Here is a 25,610-nt window from a genome sequence, read left to right as displayed (position 1 = left end):
TATTTTATTACTCATGTGTACTGTCTGAAATCTGAAATCACAAGTAAAAATTTAAAATCAAGTTTAATAAATGGATGAAACTCATGTTCAACTATGCCTGGTTTGCCATTTGCCAATGCAACTTTTCAAAGCCACAGACAAGTGTGAGGTAGCATGAAATTTATAGACACACACTCAATATGTAGGTGCTGTGTCTGGTTAATGTGACTGGCATCTATGAATGTGCAGCAACTTCACACAGGCATGTTGCAACTTGTACTAACAGTGGGAGAGTACAGAGGGAGATATGTGTTAAAAGCTGTGTACAGTGCCATACTTCAATTTACCTTTGGTGTGTGTGTGTGTGTGTGTGTGTGTGTGTGTGTAGGTTCTTGCCCTGTCCTTCAACTCCAATTAGCTGATTGATCCAACAATGTAAATTAAATCGGTGAATACTGCTGATGTGCTGATGCATCATTTTTATTTTTGTTTCCACCGATTTCTTTGTCACAAACTATCTGCAATTTGAGCTCAAATGTTCATTAATGTCCATTACCAGTAATTACGTTACTCATTAAGTACAGGGGCAGAGGGACCCATTAGAAGTGATGACTTTGACCCCGACTCAAAGTCCCATTAGAGCACCCTTTGTTTATGCATGATGCATTTCAGTGTCAGTATGCGACAATGGATTGCCCACTGAACTTTCTTAATTTTTTTCCTGACATAAATTTCAATATAATGTTTAAAAACAAACAAGTAAGGAAAAAATATATACATGGTTTAAAGTCCATCTGTTGTTTACCTCTGTATGCCATACCTACACTGTTAATTAAAAACTTAAAAATATAAAAATGTTTGTGTAAAATAAGACATTTTATTTTCTTGAACATTACTTGGATCAATCTGCAGTAATTAGACAGACATGTAAAAGGCATGTAAATTGTTTGTTATTTGACATCTACATGAGAATTCCTGTGTGATGATAGTTTCCTACTTTCACTATTTCATAGGAAATACTGTACTTTTTACTCCACTAAATTGATTTAACAGCTGTTAGCATTTCCTTTGCATAATAAGCTTTTAGCATCAAACACATGATGAGCTTCTAAAGTATAATACATTAAATGGTCTAAATTAAAGTCATATCAGCTTGACCCCGACCAGCTGCAGCATCCAGAGGCTCCTTAAATGTTAATGCATCAGTAATAATATTGCAATAACATATTTTATATACAACACTGAATGAGGCCAGTCTGTTTAATGGGTACTTTTATTTTTGACACTTAAGTAGTTAAATGTGGCTATGCGATCAAGATTTAGGTCATATAAGTTATATTTCTCAGCTTCCAAATAATTTTAATTGTGTGGTATTTAAGCCTATAATGAGCTTGGTATTCATCTAAAAATGTTAAACTATTGGCTGTTCAAAGCGACATCTTCACAAACATCTAAATGCACAGCAAACAGACTTCCCATTCCTCGGCTTTAATTGACATGCAGGCTCTGTTCAAGAGAACAATGAAGTCTATTTTAATTTAGGCTCCGGAGAGTCACTCAGCGGCCAGGAGAGGGCATCTCAAATCCTAAATCGAGCACCAGTGAGCTCAGTATAATCCTCCACCAACATCATTCCTGTTGCTATACAACTGATTTATTCTTGATGCCACGGTCAACGGGTCTAATCCACAGAAGACTGCGCCTTTTCCCTCCGCTGTCCACATCTGAATCAGGATACATCCAACTTATCGGGTTTGGACCACAGTTTGTTCCTCTCACGTTTCTTTTAGTCTCTTTTTTTGCCACTTAACCTAGATTCAACAATTGGCGACTCGGTGTTTAAAACGTATTTATTGCCGCCCCCAAACACGCGCTAAACAATGTCATTGTCATGAGGCTACAAGCTTGAGTGCGTCTATCCATCTGTCCAGAGGCTTCTGTAAGGTGGCAGTCTGAGATATGCAAAACCAAGCTCATGTTGTGCGGTAACATAGGAAACTACAGACAGAGGTTAATGCACACCTTCTGGAGCTACTCACATCTCCGACAGGTGTGAGGCTGTTCGCAAAGCGGATCTGGCTGCAGCGCAACGTGCGTATATTTTCCGTGCAGACGGGCGTCCTGGGTGCGTGTCCAACTGTTTGGACAAAACGCCAAGTGCGTCTATGTGGACCTGGGACGCATGCAACAGAGAGCCCTAAACATGAGGAGGAGCCGACACCGAGCAAATATGGGTATGTACACTGATCCGCAAGGTACTTATAGCCTCCTTTTATGCGCAAAGTCTTTAGTCGTTTTCCTAATTACATTTCACTTAAAGCTAATGTTGCTGGTGTCTTTGCCCCCTGCGGCTTATGAATGATGACTGCAGGCTGGGGGATCTGGCGGAGGTTTATCTTTCCCATGTCTCAACATGACTTTGACTGTGATAATGCATGTAAGTGTGTCTAGATGTGTCATGAACACAGGGATGCAAATGAAGTAGGCTGCATATGAAAGAAACCCCCCTGTGAGCAAATGCCTCAGAACACAGTATGGGTTAAAATGTTTGCTTCCTTGATTCAGTTTAATTTCCATTATTTTTTATCCTGTTTTATTCTATCAAGTCTGTGTATGTTCATTCTGTTTGGTCCATCTTTTCTCCTCTCAAGTCTTTCACTTCTCTGTGTGTCTGCAGGACTTCCTGTGCTTTTCAGATGGCTTGTATTCACAGTGGTTGTGCCCGCCTGGCTGCTTGCTGCTCCAAGCGGCATTCGTGAGCGTCCCTGCCCCCAGAGCTGTAGATGTGATGGGAAAATAATATACTGCGAATCCAATGCTTTCCGTGACGTGCCAAACAATGTGTCTGTAGGCACACAAGGCCTCTCCCTTCGTTACAACAGCCTGGTGAACCTCAGAGCCCACCAGTTTGCAGGCCTGAGTCAACTAGTGTGGCTCTACCTCGACCACAATTACATTAACGCTGTGGACGGCCAGGCTTTCCATGGGATACGGAGGCTCAAAGAACTGATTCTCAGCTCGAATAAGATTACACAGCTAAAAAACAATACTTTCCACGATGTCCCAAATTTACGTAATCTTGACCTTTCCTACAATAAACTGCAGGTTCTCCAGCCTAATCAGTTTACGGGTCTACGGAAACTACTGAGTTTACACTTGAGGTCAAACTCTTTAAAAACTGTCCCAATGCGAGTTTTCCTTGACTGTCGCAACCTGGAGTTTCTTGATATCGGCTACAACAGGCTACGGAGCCTCACACGTAACGCCTTTGCAGGACTCCTTAAACTCATCGAGCTTCATTTGGAGCACAACCAGTTTTCAAAGATAAATTTTGCTCATTTCCCCCGCCTGACTAATCTGAGGGCGCTCTATTTGCAATGGAACCGTATCAAACTGCTAACGCAGGGCCTGCCGTGGATGTGGACATCCTTGCAAAAGTTGGACCTCTCAGGAAATGAACTCCAGGTGTTAGATCCGAGTACATTTCAATGCCTCCCAAATCTCCAGACTCTTAACCTGGACTCTAACAAACTCAGCAATGTGTCTCAGCAGACGGTGGAAGCTTGGATCTCCCTCACCACCATCAGTCTGGCTGGTAATTTGTGGTACTGTAACCCCAACATATGTCCCCTGGTGGCCTGGCTCAAGGCCTTTAAGGGTAACAAGGAATCCACAATGATTTGTGCTGGCCCTAAGGAGTCACAAGGAGAGAAAGTGACCGATGTGGTGGAGGCTTATAACATCTGTACAGCGACACCGACACCCATTCCCTCAACGACATCGCCCCTCACTCCTGCATCTCAACCTGAGCTGCTGCCTTTTCCCACACAGTCTGTGGTGGATAAGAAGCTGATCTGGAACAGGACAGCCTCCCCCACTCCTTCCGAGGCCTCCCCCACCATCCCTTTGCCAGACACTGAGTATGTGTCCTTCCACAAGATCATAGCTGGTAGCGTGGCCCTCCTCTTATCTGTGGCTATAATTCTGCTGGTTATCTATGTCTCATGGAAGCGCTATCCCAGCAGTATCAAACAGCTTCAGCAGCGCTCCGCGGTTAAAAAGCGTCAGAAAAAGGCACGGGAGACAGAGCGCTCCTTTAATTCACCACTGCAAGAGTACTATGTGGACTACAAGCCCTCACACTCAGAGACTATGGATGTGCTGGTTAATGGGACAGGACCTTACACATACACCATCTCAGGCTCCAGGGAATGCGAGGTATGACCGTTGCCCTCCAAAAATCCATTTCCACTGCGAGGCATGAGAGGTAAATTTTCTAACAATCTGTGGTGTTGTCTGTTTTGGGGATAAGGAAGTAAAGGTCAGTGCATGGTGACTTGTTTTGCAATATGCTTGTTCAGTTCCATATGATTACGCAGCTGTTGTTCTGAATCATGCAGTTTTATTGCTAAAATATGATTCCTATTAGCTGAAACTGCAGTGGCAACTCCTTTTCCTGGGTCCCACTCACAAAGATAAAGATAAAGTGCAAAATCTACATACAGTACAGTAAGATACATTATACACAAAGTAGGTTCATCTTTCAGTCCTGACATAAAAGAGCAAATTGATGGATCTATGTATCATCAGCCAGCCTGTTAATTATTCACAAATGGCTTGCTGTCCAGAATGGGATGATAAAAATGTATTAGATCAAGTCACTGTGCAGGTGGTCCTCTCCTATCCTGTGTGTTTGCTACAACAGATGTAGTGGCAAATACACTAGTCGTGTGAGTCTTGATATTTGTTTTCTACTGTGTTAAACATGTAAATATTTACAATCATACCAGCTGATCATATATCCCATTCTCCTTTCTGCCTCTAGCAACCAAGTACTTAATGTTTTACTCATTAGTTTAATTCACAAAGTTCAAACAGCCACCGCAGGCTCAGGAACACTATAAAGGCCTGCAGCCAAATAAAAGATAAATTATGCATTTGGGCTCGATTTCTGTCTGGCTTTTGTATACTAATGCAGTAACATCTTTGTTTTCAAACTGCATTATGCTATGTTTTGTTTAATCTCAGCGACATCAGCTTTTGTAGCCTGCTCAAGCTGAAACTTCTGTCCGGAGTTCAAATTGAAATTCTCATTGTAAAGCTGGACATGACTGACTGTACTTAAGTACTGTATGGCACAGAGGGATTGAGACTGAAAGCCTTGACAGAAATCAATTTACTCGTGCTTAATTAGGCACTTTTTTTCCCGTGATCTCTTTTTTTCCTCTAATGTTAGGCATTTGTCTGTCTTTGTCTGGCGGATTTTTTTTATGTTTGGCAGTATGGTTAAGTGTGATTAACTGGACATGTTGTGCTGGGAAAATGTAGCGTCACTGGAATCTTAGCTGCACCTTTTGTTGGACTAACCAGACATGCCTCGGAGTACGGGAGACATCTTTCTCCTCCATTGTATCTGTCAGCACAGCTCCGAGATGAAGTTTTATCTCACACTGCTACACAGCTCATTTCCTATATTCTGCGTGGACCCTATAAATCATTTTATAATGTTTTAAGTCAAAGGCGCCGTGTGTACTTGATTGTACTGTAGCACCACTTACATTCTTCCTGTGTCCTTTACTGAAGTCACTGGAGAGGCTAGCGCAAATATGTTCCTTTGTTTGCAGTAATGTCACATTCCATGAGGTACACAGGTAGTTAAATCAGCTCTTTGTCAGATTATCTGTGGCAGAGCATTTCTCAAATACAGGGGAAGCTTGAGGTGAGATGACCGGCTTATCAATCTTGTAGCTTTCATGTGAGAATGTGGCGTGGGAGCATTAAATGGCAGACCTAATGGGGCTTCTGCTAGCTAGAATAACTAATAGCCCATCAGAGGTAAGGAGCCGAGACTTCCCTCAGCTTTGTTATTCCTTGCCCTCTACAGCTCAAGGGAGCAGCCTGAGTTGTTAAAAATGTAATGGGATTTTTTTTTTTTTCTTTTTTCTGTGTGTTACGTTTCGTGCCAAACACTGCAATGCAAAGTAAGAACACAGAACAGCAGGGAGCTTTCTCAAACACGACCAGCTTTTTACGCACATTCAAGTTAGGATGGTGCATATACCCTTTCATGTTACACTGCGGCGTTATTCGATAACATGAAAATATTATTTTTATTATAAAGAGTGTCATGTTTATTAGCCATGTAACTTACATCAGAATTCGGTATAAGTTGCAGTAGAAGAAGCCCATCATGTGCAGTGATAGTGGCTTGGGCTGTTTGCATCACAATACAGGCAGTGCAGCACCATCTCTTCTGATATATGAGAAGGCTTTCGACTTTTATTGAATGGCACACAGTGGAGAGTGTCAAGGAAGATGAAAGTGAGAGAGACGGTGTATCCAAGGCTGCTCCAGAGTTCAAACCTACAGTCAAAACCATATTGTAAATGCCCCAACCCAGTGAGGCCCCTGCACATTATTTTAGTTATCCCAGATAGCGAGCACTTAAGCTATTAGCTGCAGTTTCAATTAGGAGAGAAAGCTTTGTAATTGAAGCCTGTTATCTTCTGCACATGCCCACACCAACAGACTTGGAGTTAATTTGTTTCTGTAGATTTCCTCCAGCACAGTTCAGCAGGTTGGCCTCGTCACTGCAAACTGAACTCGCCGAGTGTGAATTTTGATGAACACTTTGAACTGTGCAGTTCCATGGTCTTCCTGTGCCACATCATTTTTTTTTTTTTTAAAAAGGAAACCTTCTATCCCTTGTATGCCATCCACTTCTGTGCTCACAGAGCAGCTGCAGTATTTGCCGTCTACCCACAGATCATCCCCTGCAAAGTTAGTTCAGACAATATGGTGAAAATCCCACCGTCTCAGCCAAAGGCGCTTCTTGTATTGGGCAGAATTTGCAAGCATTAACAAGGTGAGAAGATTCTGCTCACAGATAATTAAAGTGGGCTGTGAGAAGGCAGGTGAAGTGAGGAGAGAGGAAGGTGTGCCACTGCTGGTGCAGCTCTGACTGATTACAAATGCTGTATAAAGACTGCAGCATGCAGTGTTTACTTTAACTGAAAATAATTACCATTTTCAACTTAACTAATTTTCCAAGCTGACAGGGTCAGAAGAATTGTAATGTTAACACTCTGATGAACAACCTAGCTTTTAAAGTAATAATTTAGGCCAGCACAAGCCTTAATCATCCATTAAGTAGTTTTCAGTTTTTCCTGCATTTGCACTCAGAACGTGGCACCCCGTGTCTCCCTCCTGGTTATATTAAAAACGAATAGCTCCTATGGATTTAATCAGTGTTTGCCTTGGACACATCTTGAAGCTGTGGGTACATTTTATTCAGCAAACATTTGTTTGATTTTTAGGCACTATAATATGAGCCCTAGCTGTCTTTAAAATGTCAGGAATAAGAAACAAAGATGATCAGTAATCTGAATATACTGCCTCGACTTGCCAAGATGGCAGCTTGCACTTCATCTGTGCGTAAATGCACAGAAGGCAGGCTTCCATCATGTGAAGGGAACTTGACAGTTTTCAATATTTGTCATTGGCTTGCCAAATAAAGGTTAGCCACATGAGAAGAATAGTCTTTTTAAAAAATAAAAGATATGTCATTTTTTTTTACAGCTATGAGACAGCAGTTATTGGTGAAAGTTTTCCACACTTATTAGTGACAATACAACCACATACTACTGTGTCTCTAGTCACAAAGAAGACAAATTACATCATTTGAGTTTGTAGTTATCCATTAAAAAAGCCTCATCTTCTGCAATTAATTCTAATTTTGCTTGGTCGTCTTGTTGTTTGGTGGCATCTAATATAGTGTACAAAGTGAACATCGAAAATTACTGTAACTGCAAGCAAGACTGAATGGCAATGATCCATGGATCCACAGAAGTAGACCACTTAGCTTTTATCATACCTGATAATTTTGTGAAAAATGGGCTTTGGTCAAACTCAACTGCAGCAAAATGCAGAAAGAAACAGCCTTTTAAGTGAATTGGCTAATGCTTAACTCTCATCTGCCTGAGCTCTTTGTAATGGCTGTTACACAACATCATTTTTCAGTGTCATGTATCACTTGCCATTTTGTAAGTGGTGATATAAAAAAACGCCTATAATATAGTGTATTTCTGCATATGATCAAGCACATCACACTAGCTCAAGCTGCTTTGTTACCCTGGGGATGGGATTCAAGAAAACACATATGTAACTATGGAAATGTGTTTTTTTTCATACGAATTTAAATTTCATATTCATACCGCAGACACGCCAAATCAATTGCTCATCGTGGCAACAGGTCCGATGTTATGTAATTCAAATTTTGGCTGTTTCCTGCTCTTCTGTCAGTCATAAAATACAACATACACAGAGTATTTACTAACTCAACAGTCTCCAGCACTGTCAAAGACAGACTAAAAGTATAAGATGTATGTGACACATACAGTTCATAGCTGAATACAGTACAGTAGACTCCCCCTCATTCCAGTAGAGACTGTGATTTGAAGCTGAGTTAAAACATTGCAGTGGGATTCATTAGCACAAATGCACATAATCAGACCTCAGACCTATCTTTGGTGGTAAGCACCTCTCAGGCTGCAGTGCGTGGGGTGAGATCTCCCCCAAACAAACACACTCCGAGATATGTATGATTCAGACTTTTGACAGATGTTCCTCTTGGAGGTGTGATGTCTGCTCTGGTGAGGAGGTGGAATACATTTAACAAACTTAGCAGCAAGGAGAGGCGTACAAGATCCGTGCAATAATAGTCTGTAATCTAAAATGGCTTGTTAAAATGAATACTGCTATTCAGCTGTTCCATAATAATTTATCTCAGCATCTCTCCTTTCACTCTATTGATGTTTTCATGATTTTATTATTCTCATTATGATGTACTAATAGTACATGCCCCAGCCTGCTAATAGCTTAATCTGGCACAGGTGGAAAATATGATGTTGTCCCTCCACGCTTCAACACAGACAATATTGAATTTCACTCTGGGTTAGATGTACTTATTTACAGAACATACACAATGAACTGCTGCTTGTGTGTCTGATTGATCATTTCAGATGCTCACAGAAGCCAGACGAGTGAAAGTCGCAGGTAGATCACTGAGTAAAACATTTTACAGCCGAGGAAAAAGAAATGAAAGTCATTGCTTCGTTGACCTCCAAACCTCCGTTTTAAATTGAGGTCAGCATTGATTGACAACATCATTAACTCCGATATGCACTTGATATTGCACGATAACCTAGTCCTTCACTTAAAATCAGAGATCAAATTAGCTTGTCTGTTATAAACAAATCAGATGAGTCAGCCCATGTTAGGACTGCACTGTACAAAAAGTGTGTAACAAGGAACAGCGGAGACTAAATTACCAAATGGAATTAGAAAACATTTTCTACCAATTTGCGAAGAAAGGGTAAAAAAAAGACCACAGAGATAAATCCAACTGATTCATCCTCTCACATCACACAATCTCCAGTGGCCTTCCGCTCCTGCAGCCACACATAAGACATGATGAATATTTAATGTGATGTTAAATTTCTCTTTCGGGTTTTCAAGGCCAGTTTGGTCAGGCAATGAAGAATCAACTGAAACCAATTTTGTGCAAATGTAACTTATCTTTTTAAATGGAAACTCTTTCTGATAGTGAAAATGTGACGCTCCAGGCAGTGAAAACAACTGATTTCAATGATGAGCTGGATGACTTTTTTAAAAAGTCCTCCAAATTAAACATCAAGATGTTTCATTTGTAATTCCCCTCCAGAACAACACATATAAGCATTTTCTAATCTGATGCCACATATCAGCAGGATGGATCATTTGTCTGTGCTTTCCAAAACTGTTTCAAATCACTGTTTTCTGATCTTACACAGCTATTGTTAAAGATCCCCTCCAGACATGTACTGTATTAAAAAATACTCAGCTTGGAACAATAATGTGTGTCTAATATGGTTTTTCCACATATTCCACATATTTTTGAGTGGAGGAGGACTTTAAGGTATGGTTAGGTTTAGGGTTAGGGAAAGATCATGGTTTGGGTTAAAATATCTACCTTGACCAAATTTAACTTGGTTAAAAGAAACAAGCATTAACAGGAAGCAAACAGTGTTATTGTTGTTTAAAATCCAACATCTTATAGGTGCGTCCAACCACCCAACCTCCGCCCTCTGTGGATTATATCTTATATCTTCCTTTGCTCCCGACAGACAACAATCATATTTCTAAGGCTGCCAGAGGGCTTTGTCTCTTGAACATAAATGTGGTTGTTGGGCACTTGCTGAAACAACTGATACTGTTGTTTTTTGTTGTTGTTGTTGTTTTCTGGGGGGGTAGGGTAGTCGACAGAAGTCCAAATTGTCAATTTCCAGTTGTATCTGAGCAATTAATACAGATGTCCTGAAGGAGCTACATCCTAAAACACTTTAGGAATTTTCTGCTATTGGGAGATGTACCTTGCTTCTCATGACTGATTTTGTTATTTGAAGATGTAATGTCTCATCCATGCCGACATTTCCAGTTGGCTTTAACTTCAGAGGTGAACATCTAGTTTTTGTGTCAGACACTGAAAGATTGGCTCACAATTTTACACCAGCTTTCAACAATCCATCATAAGGGAGAAATGCATTATAGACGAGGCAGAGAAACCAATTTCTCCTCTGACAGCAGCCTCAATAGACCACAATGCAATGCAACTACATGATATGCTGTGGTTTGAGTGAGGGGTGTGACTTTACTCCCACTATATGCCATCACTGTCGCTGTATATAGTCTCTTTCTGGCAACACGCACAGCTGAATGCAACAAGCTCACTCTTCACTCTCTTGTTGAAAGGCATTTAGGGAAATGCAGGAAATCACTAACTGAAGTCGAAGCAGATGTGGCGAGTTGAGGGAAGTTGGGTACCCAAAAATAATTTATGTCACCTCATTGCTAAATCACTCCTGGCATGCGCTGAGCATCACAGATTGATGATACATAACAGTGTAAGTGTATCCAAGGGTGGATTTTTCCATTAAGTCTTCCATCTGAGTTAGAGCCGAGGAACAAAGGACCGATTTCAATTCTCTGGGAGTCCAGAGGAATGTTTCCCTTGAAAAAAGTATTTGCCGAAATCTGTACATTTCTAATAACTTCCAATCCCATATCGAGTGTCCTATTATTATGGCATATCTATCAATCAGTAATCACATGCCCTGGATTCCCTTAGTTTAAGCCTCCGTGCGCTCAATCAGTGATACTTCTGCTTTAATGGGATTTGACAGCTTATCTACCACTTTATGAAAAGTCAGGCACCGCAGACAGAATGAATAATATAACATGAAAATATTAGACATAACATTTTATGCTGTTTCATAGCCACAGCAGCCACGTCAATTTTTCAACTCAGCTCGAAGCAGTTACTGCCTATTTAGCCTTTCATTTTATTATGATTCATTTAATTAGGGTTATTAAGTTAATATGACTGAGATGCTGTATTCCTGCCTACTGTGTCACATTCATTGTCTGCAACAGAACTTTAAAGCGATATTTACAAGAAAATGAAGTGTTGACTCGGCACATCACACATAGCCCAGTAAGCTGGTGGACTGATATTTGTATCTCCACCCTGCTCTGCATAAAGACTCAACTACAGTACAGTTTCTTTTATGTTTCTCCACCAGGAAGGATTTTGATGTAATGTTGCAGTCTACCTCAAGAATATTATGATTTCCCCAGAAACAAAAACCCCTTCATCATGTTGCTACAGTGTCTCAGACTGTCTGAGGGGACAAAATGGTAATTCAGCACAAACTGAGAATGATGCAGCATCTCTGCCAATTTCTCCTCTAGTTATTATCAAATGCCTGTCAGGCAATTGTATGTGGGTGGGTGGGTGGGTTAGGGGGTGGGGGTTCCCCAAAATAAGCATAACCTGAGACATTTCTGTTACTGACTAGTGGCAGTGTTTGTGTGAGGCTGTGCATTGTGGAAATGGCACTAAATGCTAATGTCAGCATGCTAACACACTGACAATATTAACATGGTGAGGCAGGGCCACTGACAGCAGGGGCACAGAAGGTCAGTTCTCCCGGGCCCAGGGTCAAGGGAGGGCCCAAAATGGCCCTCTAACCTTTAAATAATCTGCTGGAATAACAGGTCAAAAATATATATTTGTGAAAACTTAATATAATATTTGTGAGTCACATAAAGGCTGTTATTTTTTATCTTCCTAATTTTCCTTGACATAGTGGTCGGAAACAATTTTACTTCCCCTCCCTATAATGTAAAAAATGGTTTGGTCTGTCACGCTACTGTAGGGTCAAAAGTTTAACATCTAGCCAGCCCCACCCCCTCCCCCCAGGTGCTCAGAAAAGAAGAGAGAAATGAAAAAGAGGAAATGTTAACAGAGGTACAAGGGACTTTATGGCATTTGGAAAAAGATACTGAAGTGGAAGACATGCATCTGCTGCGCCCTCCCTGGGCACAAGCAAGATGCATGGCGGGCCTGTGCTGACGTATGATGTTTACCATGTTACCGCACCATCTCAGTTTAGTCTGTAAGTAACATTAGATAATTAGCACCAAACACAAAGTACAGCTGATTCATCCATCCATCAACTGGATGTTGAGATATTTTAGTGGAAACAGGTGGCACTAGAGGAAAAGTCAGGCGATCAAGTAGGCTTCATTTTCTGGAGACCATGAATGTACGAAATTTCATGGAAATCCATTGAACATGTTGTTTATGTCTGTCAGGACCAGAGTGATCGACCAGTAGATGAACAGACAGACAGTGCCAGCTCTTGTGCCATGCAGCTTGTAAAGGTGGAAAGAAACAGCCTAATTCCATAAAGGCACCAACTAACCTCTAAATCTTATTGTTGAATTTTTAATCATTCCAAGGCTTTCCCAGCAATCTGAGCAAATTGACTAAAGGAATGAAATGCTGCCAGTGTCACACATCATTTCTGTGTGAAAATGACAAAGAGTGCTGTATAGATGTTTGAGTATTTGCTGGCGTATAATTTGTTGTGACATGTATTGTGCACAGGTGGAGGGAGAGGAGGTATTCATCTCTCCGTTTTCACTCTGGGTGCCAACGTATCCTTTTCAAATCAGACAAATGGGTCAGGCCTTTGTTCCCGCAGAATATTTTTACTTGCCCTATCTGAAAGGCATGTAATACACTCTGATCAGCAGGGTGTTTTCAGTACTCAATATTTAAAACGCTTTTGGGATTTAAGTGAATAGACATCAGGCAAATATTAACCTAAATGTTCACTCCATGCTGGGCAAAATGATTGTGAATTTGGTCATTCACAGAAAAGAAAAAGAAAAGAAAAACAATACTATCTGCACAATACAGAATGTGGGGCAGATCATCCTGTCAGGATTATATATGTGCTCTGACTGAGCAAAATTTAAACATACCTTAGCTGAGGTCAGCCGGTTTACCTTCAGCTCTCTATCCCCCAGGTATCCCTACTCCATGTTTGGGTGTAATGTTTTTGTTTACACCCACACTGCCCTCTAGCCATTTTTTTTTAAGTTAAAAAATAAACAGGCATACAAACCTGCAGAAGGTAGACAAACACAGAAAAATGCAATTAGCTATAAACAGAATCTGTAAATTGGTGATTTTCTTGATTTTCTTTCAACACACAAGAGAGCAGCAAAATTAGTCAATTTTCTTGGAGATGAGCTCATTATTTCTGCTGCCATTATTCTGCAATCAGATTCGGTTGAGAATTACATATTGAGCTAAAAATTCTATTTTGGGTTTAATGTTGGTAGATAATATTGAGAATATTGAGAGCACAGAACTTGGTGCTGAGGTGAAGTCATCATTTATCCATGTCGTCCATTTTTTCTTCCCATTAAAAAGTAATGTAATTAATACAACCAACTAAGTTTTGTCAAATTAGTCACACTTCAAAGAGAGTAGTCGAAAGACATTATTACTTATACTTTCCTAAAATGAACAGTGAGTTGTGGCTATATAACTGCAGTTAATCACTTTAGTTTGCTACTTTAGCAATGTTCTGTGTGTTCTCCTAACTGAACAACTAAATACTTGTTTGTTCACCTTCCAAAATCTTCTGATCTAACGCACCTATTGGTAGAATAATGCTGTTTATCAGGGCCTCACAGAACCATCACAAATCATAGTCACTATAGGGAAACTTCAAGTCTACTCAGTCTACTCAGAAATGTGTTTTTCTTCTTGTTCCTAAAGTTGAATGTTTGAGCTTCACTGTGCAGAATGATGTATGTGCTGAGTTTGACACTAGAAGACTGTTTTCACATTCAGCTGCTGAAGTGGGAAAATTTCTCTGTGCTCATCAAAAAGGTGAGTTTAAGGCGTGGGCCTATGAGCATGATTTGTGACATCACAACTTGGAGCCAATCGTGGACCAGTATGCAAGTTAAACAAGTGTGATGTGGAAACTTGGAGCCTCCAGTGCACAAAAACTGAGAATGGACTTTGTAGTGAGGTAGGAGGCATCTTGTGTCCAGCAGTTAAACTTTTTAAATGAAAATATTTGTGTATTCATAGACTCTGGATTTTTAAATGAGGGAGGAGCAGATGTTTTTGTTTTTAAGGAAAACCCATATTAAGCGCAAATTATTATTCCAAGCACATGTCTTGAGGGCATTTTTAACCACAAGTCTCTTTTAGCCATTCTAGCAAATGATTGATGCTGTCTTTTTTCTTTCCTTTCTTTCTCCCATATATATGTGATTTTTGTGTTTAATTCGTTCACATTCTGAAGTAAGAAATCGATTTCAAAAAACAAGTAAAATAAAAGGATGTAAGAACACAGTGCAGGGATACTGCGTGTTCTGCAGAGCATTCCTACCAGAGATAAATCAGTGGGTGAGATTATCCCTGGAGCCAGCAAGAGAGGCATTTCATCAATTGGAGATCAGGACTTTGTATTGATCTCACAGCCCATGCATGTTTGACATTACTGAAACCTCCCTGTTTTTGGCGACTCTTGGATCTCAGTCAATCCCCATTTCCATAGAGCACAGAGGTGTGAGCACGCTGCAGTGGCAGAACTGAGAGGTCATGTGTTTCTGTTGCACCAGAGGTAGTTTTTTTTTTTCTCCTTTTTTCCACCCACCTGTCAAACCGTTTTTCTTTTCTGTAATGATTTAGAAGTATTGTACAGACACTGTTCTCCGTTGCAGTGGATTTACAGCCCTTTTGCTTTGCTTTTTTTTCGTGCTTCTTTTGACCCAAACCTGATTTTGTGGTCTACTGTCAAAGCTGATCAAGCAAATTGGACCACTTTAAGATGGCAAACATAGTCCACCATATTAAAGCAGCTTAATTCAGACTGTAATGTCTTGCTAAAGATATTATGGAATCAATGATGGAAGCTATTTTCCCCTGCAGAGCATTTTATTGCCCACAATACATTTTTAGTGGTAATGTTTTTCCAACCACATTTAGTCTGTTGCAGCGATACAGCACTACACTTTGTGAAATATCTCTTTTTGCTGGAACTTGACATTTCGGTGCCACGACACAGTTGAAATAATCGAGAAAGGGGCGTCATACATTTAGATATCTCAAGTGGGCAGAAAACAAGATCGCTGATATGAATCGCCATGTGCAGCAGGATTTAGTTGAATCTGCATCATGTCAACCCACATGTTACGTACGCACACTGCTGGAGTCTTGCATGCCTTGACTTCTCTCTACAGCTTACTCACACACACCCACCCACATACAGTATCCACACACATACACCCCACACATCATGCTATTACTTACATTCATTACCAAAGAGTTGTGTGAAGTGGGCATGGTGGCAATAATTGCAAAATGAAAAAGAAACAAGGTTTTTTTCTTCCATTGTGGAAATTATGAATAAATCCTTCATTATGTACAGTTTGTCAGCAATTTCCGAGAGAGGCGGATGGCGGTGGCTTTTTCCAATTCAGTGACAATTACTGCAACAGATACTGGAAAGGGCCCTGAAGCAGCCCCTAAAGCTTGTGTGTTGGCAAAAGGGCTAGCTGACAAACCAAACATGTTCCTGTTAATGTACTTGAAAGATGCTGAATGGAAAGATTTTTCAGTCTCATAAATTTCTGCCTTGGTAAACTGTACAGTTGTGTTACTCCTGGTTACACTCAGATAAGCCTCCCCCAGTCAGTTATGAAGGCTCCAGTTAGATTACAATAAGTGCATCAAGGCCCACTTTACACTGTGGAATTAGAAAACCTATATATATTCAAAATGGGTTTTTTTTCCACCAATTATTTCTCAGCTATTTCGTGGTTCTAAGAACTGCTATTACCATGCACGTTGTAATACCAATTCTAATATTAAATAATTTACAATACTTAATTATGACCCTGAATTTCTGAGTAACCATAGGGACGAGAAAAAAATGTGCATATACTGGTATAACTGAGAAACTGGAGGAAAAACATTCTTAAAGTTGAACTTCCTGACACCTCAAAATTACCTCCATTAATCATTGCTTACGTGGAAGCCAACAACCATGGGCCCTATTTACAGGAATCAATGATGCAAGTTATCAGGTTTCTAAAAAACCTCAGCTGACGTTCTCAACATGGCAGAGCAGCGGCAGGACACTGAGTTCCACTCTGATCATTGAACTTCTCACCCTATTATGCAAAGTGAGCCCAGCCCCTCGGCGAACGAATCTCATTTGGCTGCTCGTGTCAGTAATGACAATGATTTGGTCCCTTATAGCTGAGGGCTAGAACAAAGATCAAACAGTAAATCTGAAGCTTCAGGGCTCAGCTATTTCTTTAAGTCAGTGTTACCTCAAAATTTAACCATGGCCACCATCTTTAACTTAACAAAATGCTTCTAGCTGCCTTAACACAACTATACCTGTTACCTCTCAACAACAGCACTTGTCATTAATAAAAGAGGGAGAAAAATGCAAAGAATTTGTGCACTTTGCACTTTCATGTTAAAATAATAATCCTAAACATTTTCATTAAATTAAACATAGTTTTTTAAACTATCTCTAGTCTCCCCCTTTCAGCAATAGCTATTCCATGTACATGTACATGCTGATGTAGTGGTGACTACCATTCCTGTCCTGGATTCAGGAAAAAGTGAGGCATTTTATTTTGAGGAGACTGTATTTTGTATTTTTATACAGTGAAACTGGTCTTAAAGGACCAGTGTGTGGAATTTAGTGGCATCTAGAGGAACAGACGTGGCAGAAATAGAATATTCATTGGTATGTTATAATTAGTGTATAATCCCATGAAAATAAGAATTGTTGTGTTTTCGTTACCTTAGAATGAGCCATTTATATCTACATAGGAAGTGAGTCCTCTTCCATGGAGCCTGTCATGTTGCACCGCCATATTTCTTCAATAGCTCAGAACAGACAAACCAAACACTGGCTCTAGAGAGGGCCTTTCGCATTTTTTTGTGAGTAGATGCCACTAAGTAAAAACACACTGGTCCTTTAAAGCTGCATTAAGTCATTTTTTTACTACCAGGAGAAAGTAAACCTTGGCTGTGTCTGAAATTACTCCCACATTCACTCACTCATTATCCCTTATATAACACACTCAGTATGTCATCACTGACAGGTGGAGTGTTGCACAACTTTAATTTGCATTGTAGGATTGTTAGCAGAAAGCAGTGTGCATGCCATGGGCTTTTTTCGTTCTACTGTGTGAATTTTTGAATGCTCTATATCATGCAGAAATTTTACACTCAAAATTAAAACACTCCAATAAAATGTTGGATAGAAAAATGTAGTGCACTATACCATATAGCAATTAGGAAGTGATTTTAGACACAGCCCTTGTTGTGCTTTTTCATATTAATAGCAGGTTGTTTTGTCTACATGTAACACTTTAGCAAACAGCTGCCCATTCACACATCCAGGAGAATCAGAGCAGTATGAGCATCCCATTAGAGTCCTCTTTTCTCAACACGTTCATACATCGATCTAATGCAATCTATGATTCAAATACAGTTACAACAAATGAAATCATACCTAGGCTGTATGTATTTTTAAATAAATGCTTCATGGAGACTTCAACCTTTGATGTTGACATTATTTAGCTTAGCATTTTTTGGATGTTAACAGGTTTTGAGTTAGTATTACTACATCTACACTTGTGTTTGACTCAGTGCCTGATTTGTTAAGATACAAACACTGCAATAAAACAAATGAGAATTAGCACCCATATTGCTGGTAGTTTACTTTGTTTTCTCTTTTCTCTCTGACCTTTAACATACAGCTGGTTAACAGTGGTAAAATAACAAGTGGTGTACCTTGTCATGTAAATAACTGTTACAACGAACATTAACAAATAATGTAGGACAGGGCGACATGGACCAAAACAAATATCACAATATTTATGACCAAATACTTCAAAATCGATAGTGCAACAATATTATAGGGATGACTATTGGTGCTCCACAAAATATTTACACTTATATTTACAATTATATTTTTGATAAATAATCATCAGTAATGTGGATATAATGACTAAGTGGATAAAGCCAAATAATTTGTCTGGTTAGTTCAGAAAATTACATCACTTTACTGTAAAGTGATGTAACACTTATGCCATATATATCCAAAATCTAAGACAATATCTATTCTCATATCACGATATTGATATAATATCAATATACTGCCCAGCCCTAAAATATTGCATCTTGTTTTAAAAGATGAGTTTTTCATACTACAAACATGAATCTCACCACACGTCACACCCACACAAACACTGAATCCAAGCCAGGTGCACTGATGACTTCAAATTGCTCATACAGTAGGTGTGACTGTCCGTGTGTGTGTGTGTGTGTGTGTGTGTGTGTGTGTGTGTGTGCACGCGCGCAATGGACTGGGGGCCTGTCCACGGTGTTTCCCTACTTTCCGCCCAATGCACACTGGGATTTGCTCCAGCCATTGGGCATGGATGAGTCTTACAATGCAGCACAATGAAAACAGATGTTTACTGCCATTGTGGAAAGGTAGTTCTGTCCAAGCCAAGTGCATTTGCTAGTTGTAAAGCAAAAGAAGGTGGGAGTATAATGTGGCTGCTGGTGATACATTGTTGACTACCAATATAAATGTAATGTGGGCAAATTGCATCTCAATATAATGTTGATTTATGCATTGTGAAGTCCAGGTACAAATAAGTCTATGTACAGATTCAATAAATATTTTTGTGAGCAACAACACAATATGAAAAATGCATCAAAAGCTCTTGTATATTGTTTGCAACCCTTTGTACTTAATGGTTGTGGTGAAATGGAATCCAAATGTCTGCACTGTCTAAAAGATGAAAGCAGCCCTGTAATAACCATCAGCTCCTGTTGTCCCGACACTTTGTCATACAGCTCAGTCATGAAAGAGAAGTAACACACATGCAGTAGTCCTTTTTTTATAAAAAAAAAAAAAAAAAGTATCTAAGTGGGGCTACAATTCAAACCCAGTTGGATAGTGCTGTTGGAAGTGAGTGAGAGACAATGTTTTGTCGGCATGTAGTGACTCCTACTGGTTAGTCTGTGCAGAAAGGGATGCAAAATCTGGGAGATAGCTTGAACCCTTGCATGTTTACATCCCCCTGCTTACATGTAATAAAAGACAGCTAAAAAAACTGCGACTGAATGTATATTAGAGGAAATACATGGTTGTCTACTCTCAGACTATGTCCACACTAAGCCCGGTAAATCCATAAACGCATCTTTTTCTCTCCATTTTGGCCCTCCGTTCATTTATCAGTAAAAAAAAAAGTGTGCATGTAGAAAAACAAGACTAGTCTACTGCTATTCTTTGGGCTAAATCTAAATATCAACATGCTAACTTGCTCACAGTGACAATGCTGATGTTTAGCAGACAATATTTGGTGATCATGTCTTTGGTTTAGTGTGTTAGCATTCTAACACGACGTACAGCTGAGGCTGTATGTCATTAGTTTTGTTAGTATTTGGTTATAAACCAATGTGTTGGGAAAATTAAAAATTTGACCTGACAATGGCACTATATTGAAAGTGATCACCAAAGTTTTAACAGTTCATCCTGAGTGGGTCATGAATGTCTATTCCTGATATCATGGCAGACCATCCAATAGTTGTTGAGGTATTTCACTCAAAACGACAAATCTAAACTTTATGGTGGCATTTGAGGAAAAGTCACAGGGTCGACATGGTCAGTAGGCTTCATTCTCTGCTGACCATGAATGTACAAAATTTCATGGCGATCCACCCAGTACTTTCTGAGATATTTCAGTCTGAACCTAAATGATAGATCGACCAATTAACGGGCTGACATTACCATCCCTAGAGTTTCTATGATAACACGTCCCACCTTGTGTCTTAGAGTCTGCACTGCTGTGACCTATTGTGACTAATCTGGATAAATGTATTTGAACATCAGAAAAACCTTTGACTTGGATCGTATAAATTGTGACTTGAGAAAACAGAAGAGTCAGTTTAGATCGTTTTTACTATTCACCTTTGCTGATTATACTGTAGCTCAGTGAGAGCCAAGACCACCAGGCTAATTAGTCTTTCTGAAGTGATTGATATCAAGTATGTAGAGACATGCCAAATGAGTAAAGCCTGTGATGACTCATGAGCCAGGATTGAGCCTTGAAGCTTTTGGAATTGTTTTTGGAGTACAGACATTAAAAAAGATGTCAGATACTCTGGCAGAAAAATGAGTCAGAGTCCGTGATAGACAGGGTATACTTTATTGTGAAGGCACATTGTGAAAATAATAGCAAGAGTAGAAATTTGTATCATCAATACACTAATTTTGAGATTATGATTCTCCCACAATCTGAGGGTTTCTGAAGTTTATTAATTGAATTGATTTTGGTGGCCTCATGATCCTAGTGTGACCGAACTTATTCATAAACTATTTTGTCTTCCATGCAGCAGAGTACCAGCTATAAAAGTAATGGTTAATTTGGAAATGAATGGGCCTTGACAGAAATCTGCTCTCTGAGTATATGATGGATGCCTGATTACTTCTTGTTGTTGAAGGATGCATGCCATCACAGTCGATGCATCCTAAAGTGATGCTCATATACAGTATATGCTAATAGCTCCACTGGATTGAGACTGACATTATCCAAATGCATTTACATTTTTGCACATGCAAAATAAAAGAGTTTTGGTTGATTTGCATCACAAAGGACATATAGTGTTCCCAATTCAAGTTCAGCAGTGTAAAATAAAACAGTTGTGTTGAGTTTCACAAAACTGGAGGAATGCTATGGCCTGTAACTCATATAGTAGCCGCAATAAATGTTTTAGGGTATGTTTTCCCTAAAGCATAACTCCACAACAGAACATTGCTGTTGCGGGTTACCACCAGGAGAAGTTGTCAAATCAAAGGAGCATGGGTAATTTGATGCCATAGGCAAGATTTTAGCTGGTGCCCCTTGCATCACAGCCAGTTCCACCACCAATCATTGTGTCCATACACCCGCTCAGAAACCGCAGAGCTTTATGTCTTTGAGATTTTCTTTATACAATATAGATAAGGTATTGCACAAAATACGATATTAAAGAAACCAGTGCAGACATAAAAAGATTTATAAATATAATATAAAGAGTATTGCACAAAAAAAAAAACTATATTACAGAAACCTCCGTGCAATGTATTTAATGTAGTATTGTTCTACAGCCTTACTCTGCCTTTCTTGCAGCAAAGTCATCTAAGACATCATCATACAACAACTGTTTTGAGACCACATGATTTATACTAATGCTGGAAAGTTCACTGAAAAGTTCTTGCACCATAGTAGATCTCAGGTTGGTTTTAGTGAGTTTGAGCTTAGAGAAGCTCCTTTCAGCAGCAGAAGAGTGGCAGAGATTCTCAGAGCTACCCTCATATGGGGGTAAATTTCTGTCAGCTTCCTCTCATGCAGGAAGGTCAAGAGTTCCACGTTTTTCATATTTTTTGATGGCAAATCTGGAAAATTTTGCATTTCCACAGCAGTCCCCTGCTATCAATATCTGGCTGTCCGTCATGGGCTAGAGCAGTGCTCAGGGTTTGACAGTGCTCTAGCAACTCTTCTTTTGACATGTTGGAGAAGTTGAGGAGCACTCCAAATTTGTCATTCACCTCTCCCAAGTTCTGAAATCTCTCATTAACTGAAGAGAGGGCTGTATCCACTACCACATCAAAAAAATGTGGTTTCCATTTTTCGAAGTGCATAACCAATAGGCTCATCTGGCAACTCATAAGCAAAGTGCCTTTTTGTGATTCTCATCTGCTTTTGTTAGAGTACAGCCTACACATTTATCTCCTCGCACATCTCCTTTGTACTTGTCTGTGCATCAGAAAATCCAGTGTTTCTGTAGCAGGTGAGGGAATCTCTGGTTTTCTCCAGCAAGTCGAAAGCCACATCTAGCTGCATGGAGGCTGACTGCATCAGTTTACTCACATACTGGATCCTGTTGAGGATGTCATACCATATGACTGTGCAAACAGATAAGCAGTAGGATCCAATCTCCTCAGCCAAAGACTGGGCTTCAACTTTCACCACAGGGTCTGTAGTAGTTTCCCTCACCTCCAGGAGAGCCTTTCTGACTTGCCCAGCCTGGTACCTTACTGCCTGAATGCTTTTTGTCCTGCTTTCCCACCTGGTGTCTGACTATGGCACATGGGTGTCAGGGTGGTTTTGATGTGTGTCAGGAGGATTTCCCAACTATGGGGGAGGCTGAGAAGAGTTTAAATAATTTCATTAAATATTCAAAGTAGCCAATGGCATCTGGTGAGCTCTTAGCAGCATCAGCTGCCACTAGATTTTAAGTGTGGGCACCACATGGGGAAAAAAAGGCTCTTGAGTTCTGTTCAAGCAGCCTAGCTTGAACACCTTTATTCTTTCCTTTCATGTTGGCGCCGTTGTCATAGGACTGTCCTCTGCAGTCCTCAAAGGGGATGCTAAGCTCCTCCAGCCTTTTGAGGATGAGAGATGACAAACTTTCCCTTGTTGACTCCTCTGCCTCAAGAAAACCCAGGAAATGTTCTTTAATTTGTGGTATGTCTTCTAGTAACGTAATCCTGTCAATGACAGAGAGCTATTCCTTATGACTCAGATCAGGGGTGCAATCTAAAATAATGGAGAAATAATTTGATGATTTGATCTCTTCCACTATTTTTTCCAGTATTTTTGAAGTGATGGAGTCTATCAGTTCATTTCCGATTCTTTTGCCCAGGTAATGTGTGTGACTGCCAGCTCCACTTTCCACCCTACCAACATGCTGCTTCATTTCTGGACCAAATTTGGCCATAAGCTTCACCTCTTTGAGAAAACTGCCATTGTCTGGTTTGTTTAATGTGTCTGTGGACCCCCACCAATCTAGTGAGAACTTCACACTACCTGTTTCTCTCAGCCTCAGTGAGTGTCATCTCTTGCTTATCTATTGTTAGCCCCTTTGCAAGACGGACCTCCAGTACCTTCCGTGTTGCCATGTGTGTATTGTGCTCCTGGCTATCCTCATGGGCCTTGAGCAAGTGGCTTGCATTTTTCCAATCCCTTAGCCTTTCTCTATTCAATTTGAAATCTCTCTTAGAAAACATTTTGCAGCAGAAGCAGTATAAGCTATCATTCTTTTTTGAGTACATTAACCAGCTTCTTTTGATTTTTTCTCCATTGACTAAGACTCTATTGAAATAGTCATGCTGACACCTTCTCCCATCTTTTTGTTTCAGAAATGTGAAACTGTTTTTGATTTGATATGATCCTCTGAAACAAACTCTGTTCTTACCTTATCAGTTAAAACAGATGCCAGTCAGTAGGGTCTATTGGAGCAGCCTTTTTGTAGATGCCTGATGCTGCATTGCTTGGCTTGTCTGAGGTGGAGGGGACAGGAGCACTTGATGCTGCATCGCTGGAAGGTGCTTAGGTGGAGAAGCTGTCTGCGTGTGGCAGGATTTGTAGGGGTGGAGAGAAGAGGAGTATATGTGACCACTGGATGTTAAATTATATTAATAAAAAGCTGCTAATGGTAAAACCCAGCCAATAGTAGCACCTAAGTTACATTATAGCCTATAACATACTAAACACAAACAGCAAGAGTAATTAAACCTATCATTCATGCATAAAATATGTATTCAATGAGCACTTCTCCCACATGATGCATGCTGTTTGCTATACATGTAAGACTAATCAATAATGGAAATGCAAAGACTTACAACTACAAAAGGGGATGGAAAAGGAAAAGCATTTTAATTGACTATTACAAGCAAGGCAACGTTGGCTAACTAGACTATGATGTCAATAAAAATGTAACATCATGTCTGGTTTCTTGAGGCAGACAGTGGATGGTTCGTGCAGCAGCACACTTAAAAGAAAAAGTATATTTCTCAAAATTATGTTGTAGGTTATTCCCCAAACACCTGAATAGTCTTTCCACCTTTCCCTAATTAATTTAAGGTGAGAGTAACTTATGTTAACTCTAGCTATTTATGAAATTAGCAAACATTACTATTGTCCAAAATAAGCTAGTAACACTCTGCTCCAACAGTTCATTCATCACACATTACCTCTGTCTTTTTCCCATTTTTCCTCCTCTTCCTCTTTTTCTTCACAGGGCACCAGAGGGCTTTGGTCTTTTTGGCATGATATTTAATAGGTTATGTAGGTATATTGTGGACTTTTTTGTAATACTTAAAAACAATAGTATTAAAATAGTATTAGGAAAAAATGGTAAAAGTTAAAAATTTTAAATTAGATTTTTTTTTTCTTCCCTCATTTGGGATGACCCTATGGATGGATGGCGCCCCTAGCATTTGCCTATGCTGCCTATGCCATGAGCTGGATCTGGGCATGGGTGTTTACACATTTAATTGTTAGATAGTATGACAATTTGATTTCGCCAGAAACCTGGGAGCCCTCCTCAACTAAAATTTAACATTGTAAATGTGGGCAAAGGCAAAGTTACACCAAGTTACTCAGTGTGTTGTTATTGTATTGGGAATCCTCTGGAAGCAAACCTTTCTCCTTCACTTGTCATTGTTTCATGGCTATATTTAGCCACTCTAGCTTGGCACTGAATGAAGCCCACTACAGGTTTGCATTCAGTTTCCATCACTGTGTTTCATTAGTTTAACACAACATCAGTGCAGCTTTGTCTCCTCTGAATTCACTGCCATGTTGATGTTGTGTGCCAGGTGCTCAACACACAGTTGTAGATGTTTAAGCTGCACTAATTACTGTTATACTGACAATGGATGAAATCACTATGTGTAATATAAAAGATGTTACTCGTTTTGATGAACTGCCAGTTGTCACCTGGCGGTGCAGTTTGCCTCATCTCTGCAGAGCATTTTAGTGTCTTTCAGCATTTTGTTTTGGTTTTGCAGCCCACAACTTAAATGTTTTAGTTCACGCTGACCGCCCTCATCAACCTTGTGTCTAGCTGGTAAACACAGTAGAGCATTTAAGCCCTAAAGAGTCATGTTTTAATCTCAGGATTTGGTGGACAAAATAGAGCTAATAGGAGAATAGATATTCGACATACATTTTTTAGGAAGCCAAAGACACTACCTCAGATTAATGTCGCTGTGCGTCTGCTGGATGTGTAAATAAATAATTGTTTGCTAACATATTCACCATAACAACTTTATAAGGTGAAAATATGTTAATGTTGTGTTTACAATATTTTCTGCTGCCCCCAAGTAGCCAAAAAAATATTGCAGATTTAAAAC

General features: G+C 39.8%; 1 protein-coding gene across 2 annotated transcripts in view; it reads left to right on the top strand.

Annotated features, from left to right (window-relative positions):
• Positions 1–1,317: 1,317 nt before the first annotated feature.
• The window catches only part of LOC122992181 (leucine-rich repeat transmembrane neuronal protein 4), a 43,521-nt gene continuing 19,228 nt past the window's right edge, over positions 1,318–25,610 (top strand). Inside the window, exons 1-2 of one of the 2 annotated variants that reach the window (XM_044365864.1) lie at positions 1,318–2,213; positions 2,657–4,197. In XM_044365864.1, coding sequence (XP_044221799.1) covers positions 2,162–2,213; positions 2,657–4,197 — 1,593 coding nt within the window. In that variant the 5' untranslated portion in view covers positions 1,318–2,161. Of the gene's footprint in view, positions 2,214–2,656; positions 4,247–25,610 lie in introns of both variants that reach the window. The other variant, XM_044365870.1, reaches the window with a different exon arrangement.

Source organism: Thunnus albacares, chromosome 2 (assembly GCF_914725855.1).
Source record: "Thunnus albacares chromosome 2, fThuAlb1.1, whole genome shotgun sequence".
Classification (NCBI taxonomy): domain Eukaryota; kingdom Metazoa; phylum Chordata; class Actinopteri; order Scombriformes; family Scombridae; genus Thunnus; species Thunnus albacares.
The sequence above is the reverse complement of the archived record's forward strand: the minus strand, read 5'-3'. Positions and strand labels throughout refer to the sequence as shown.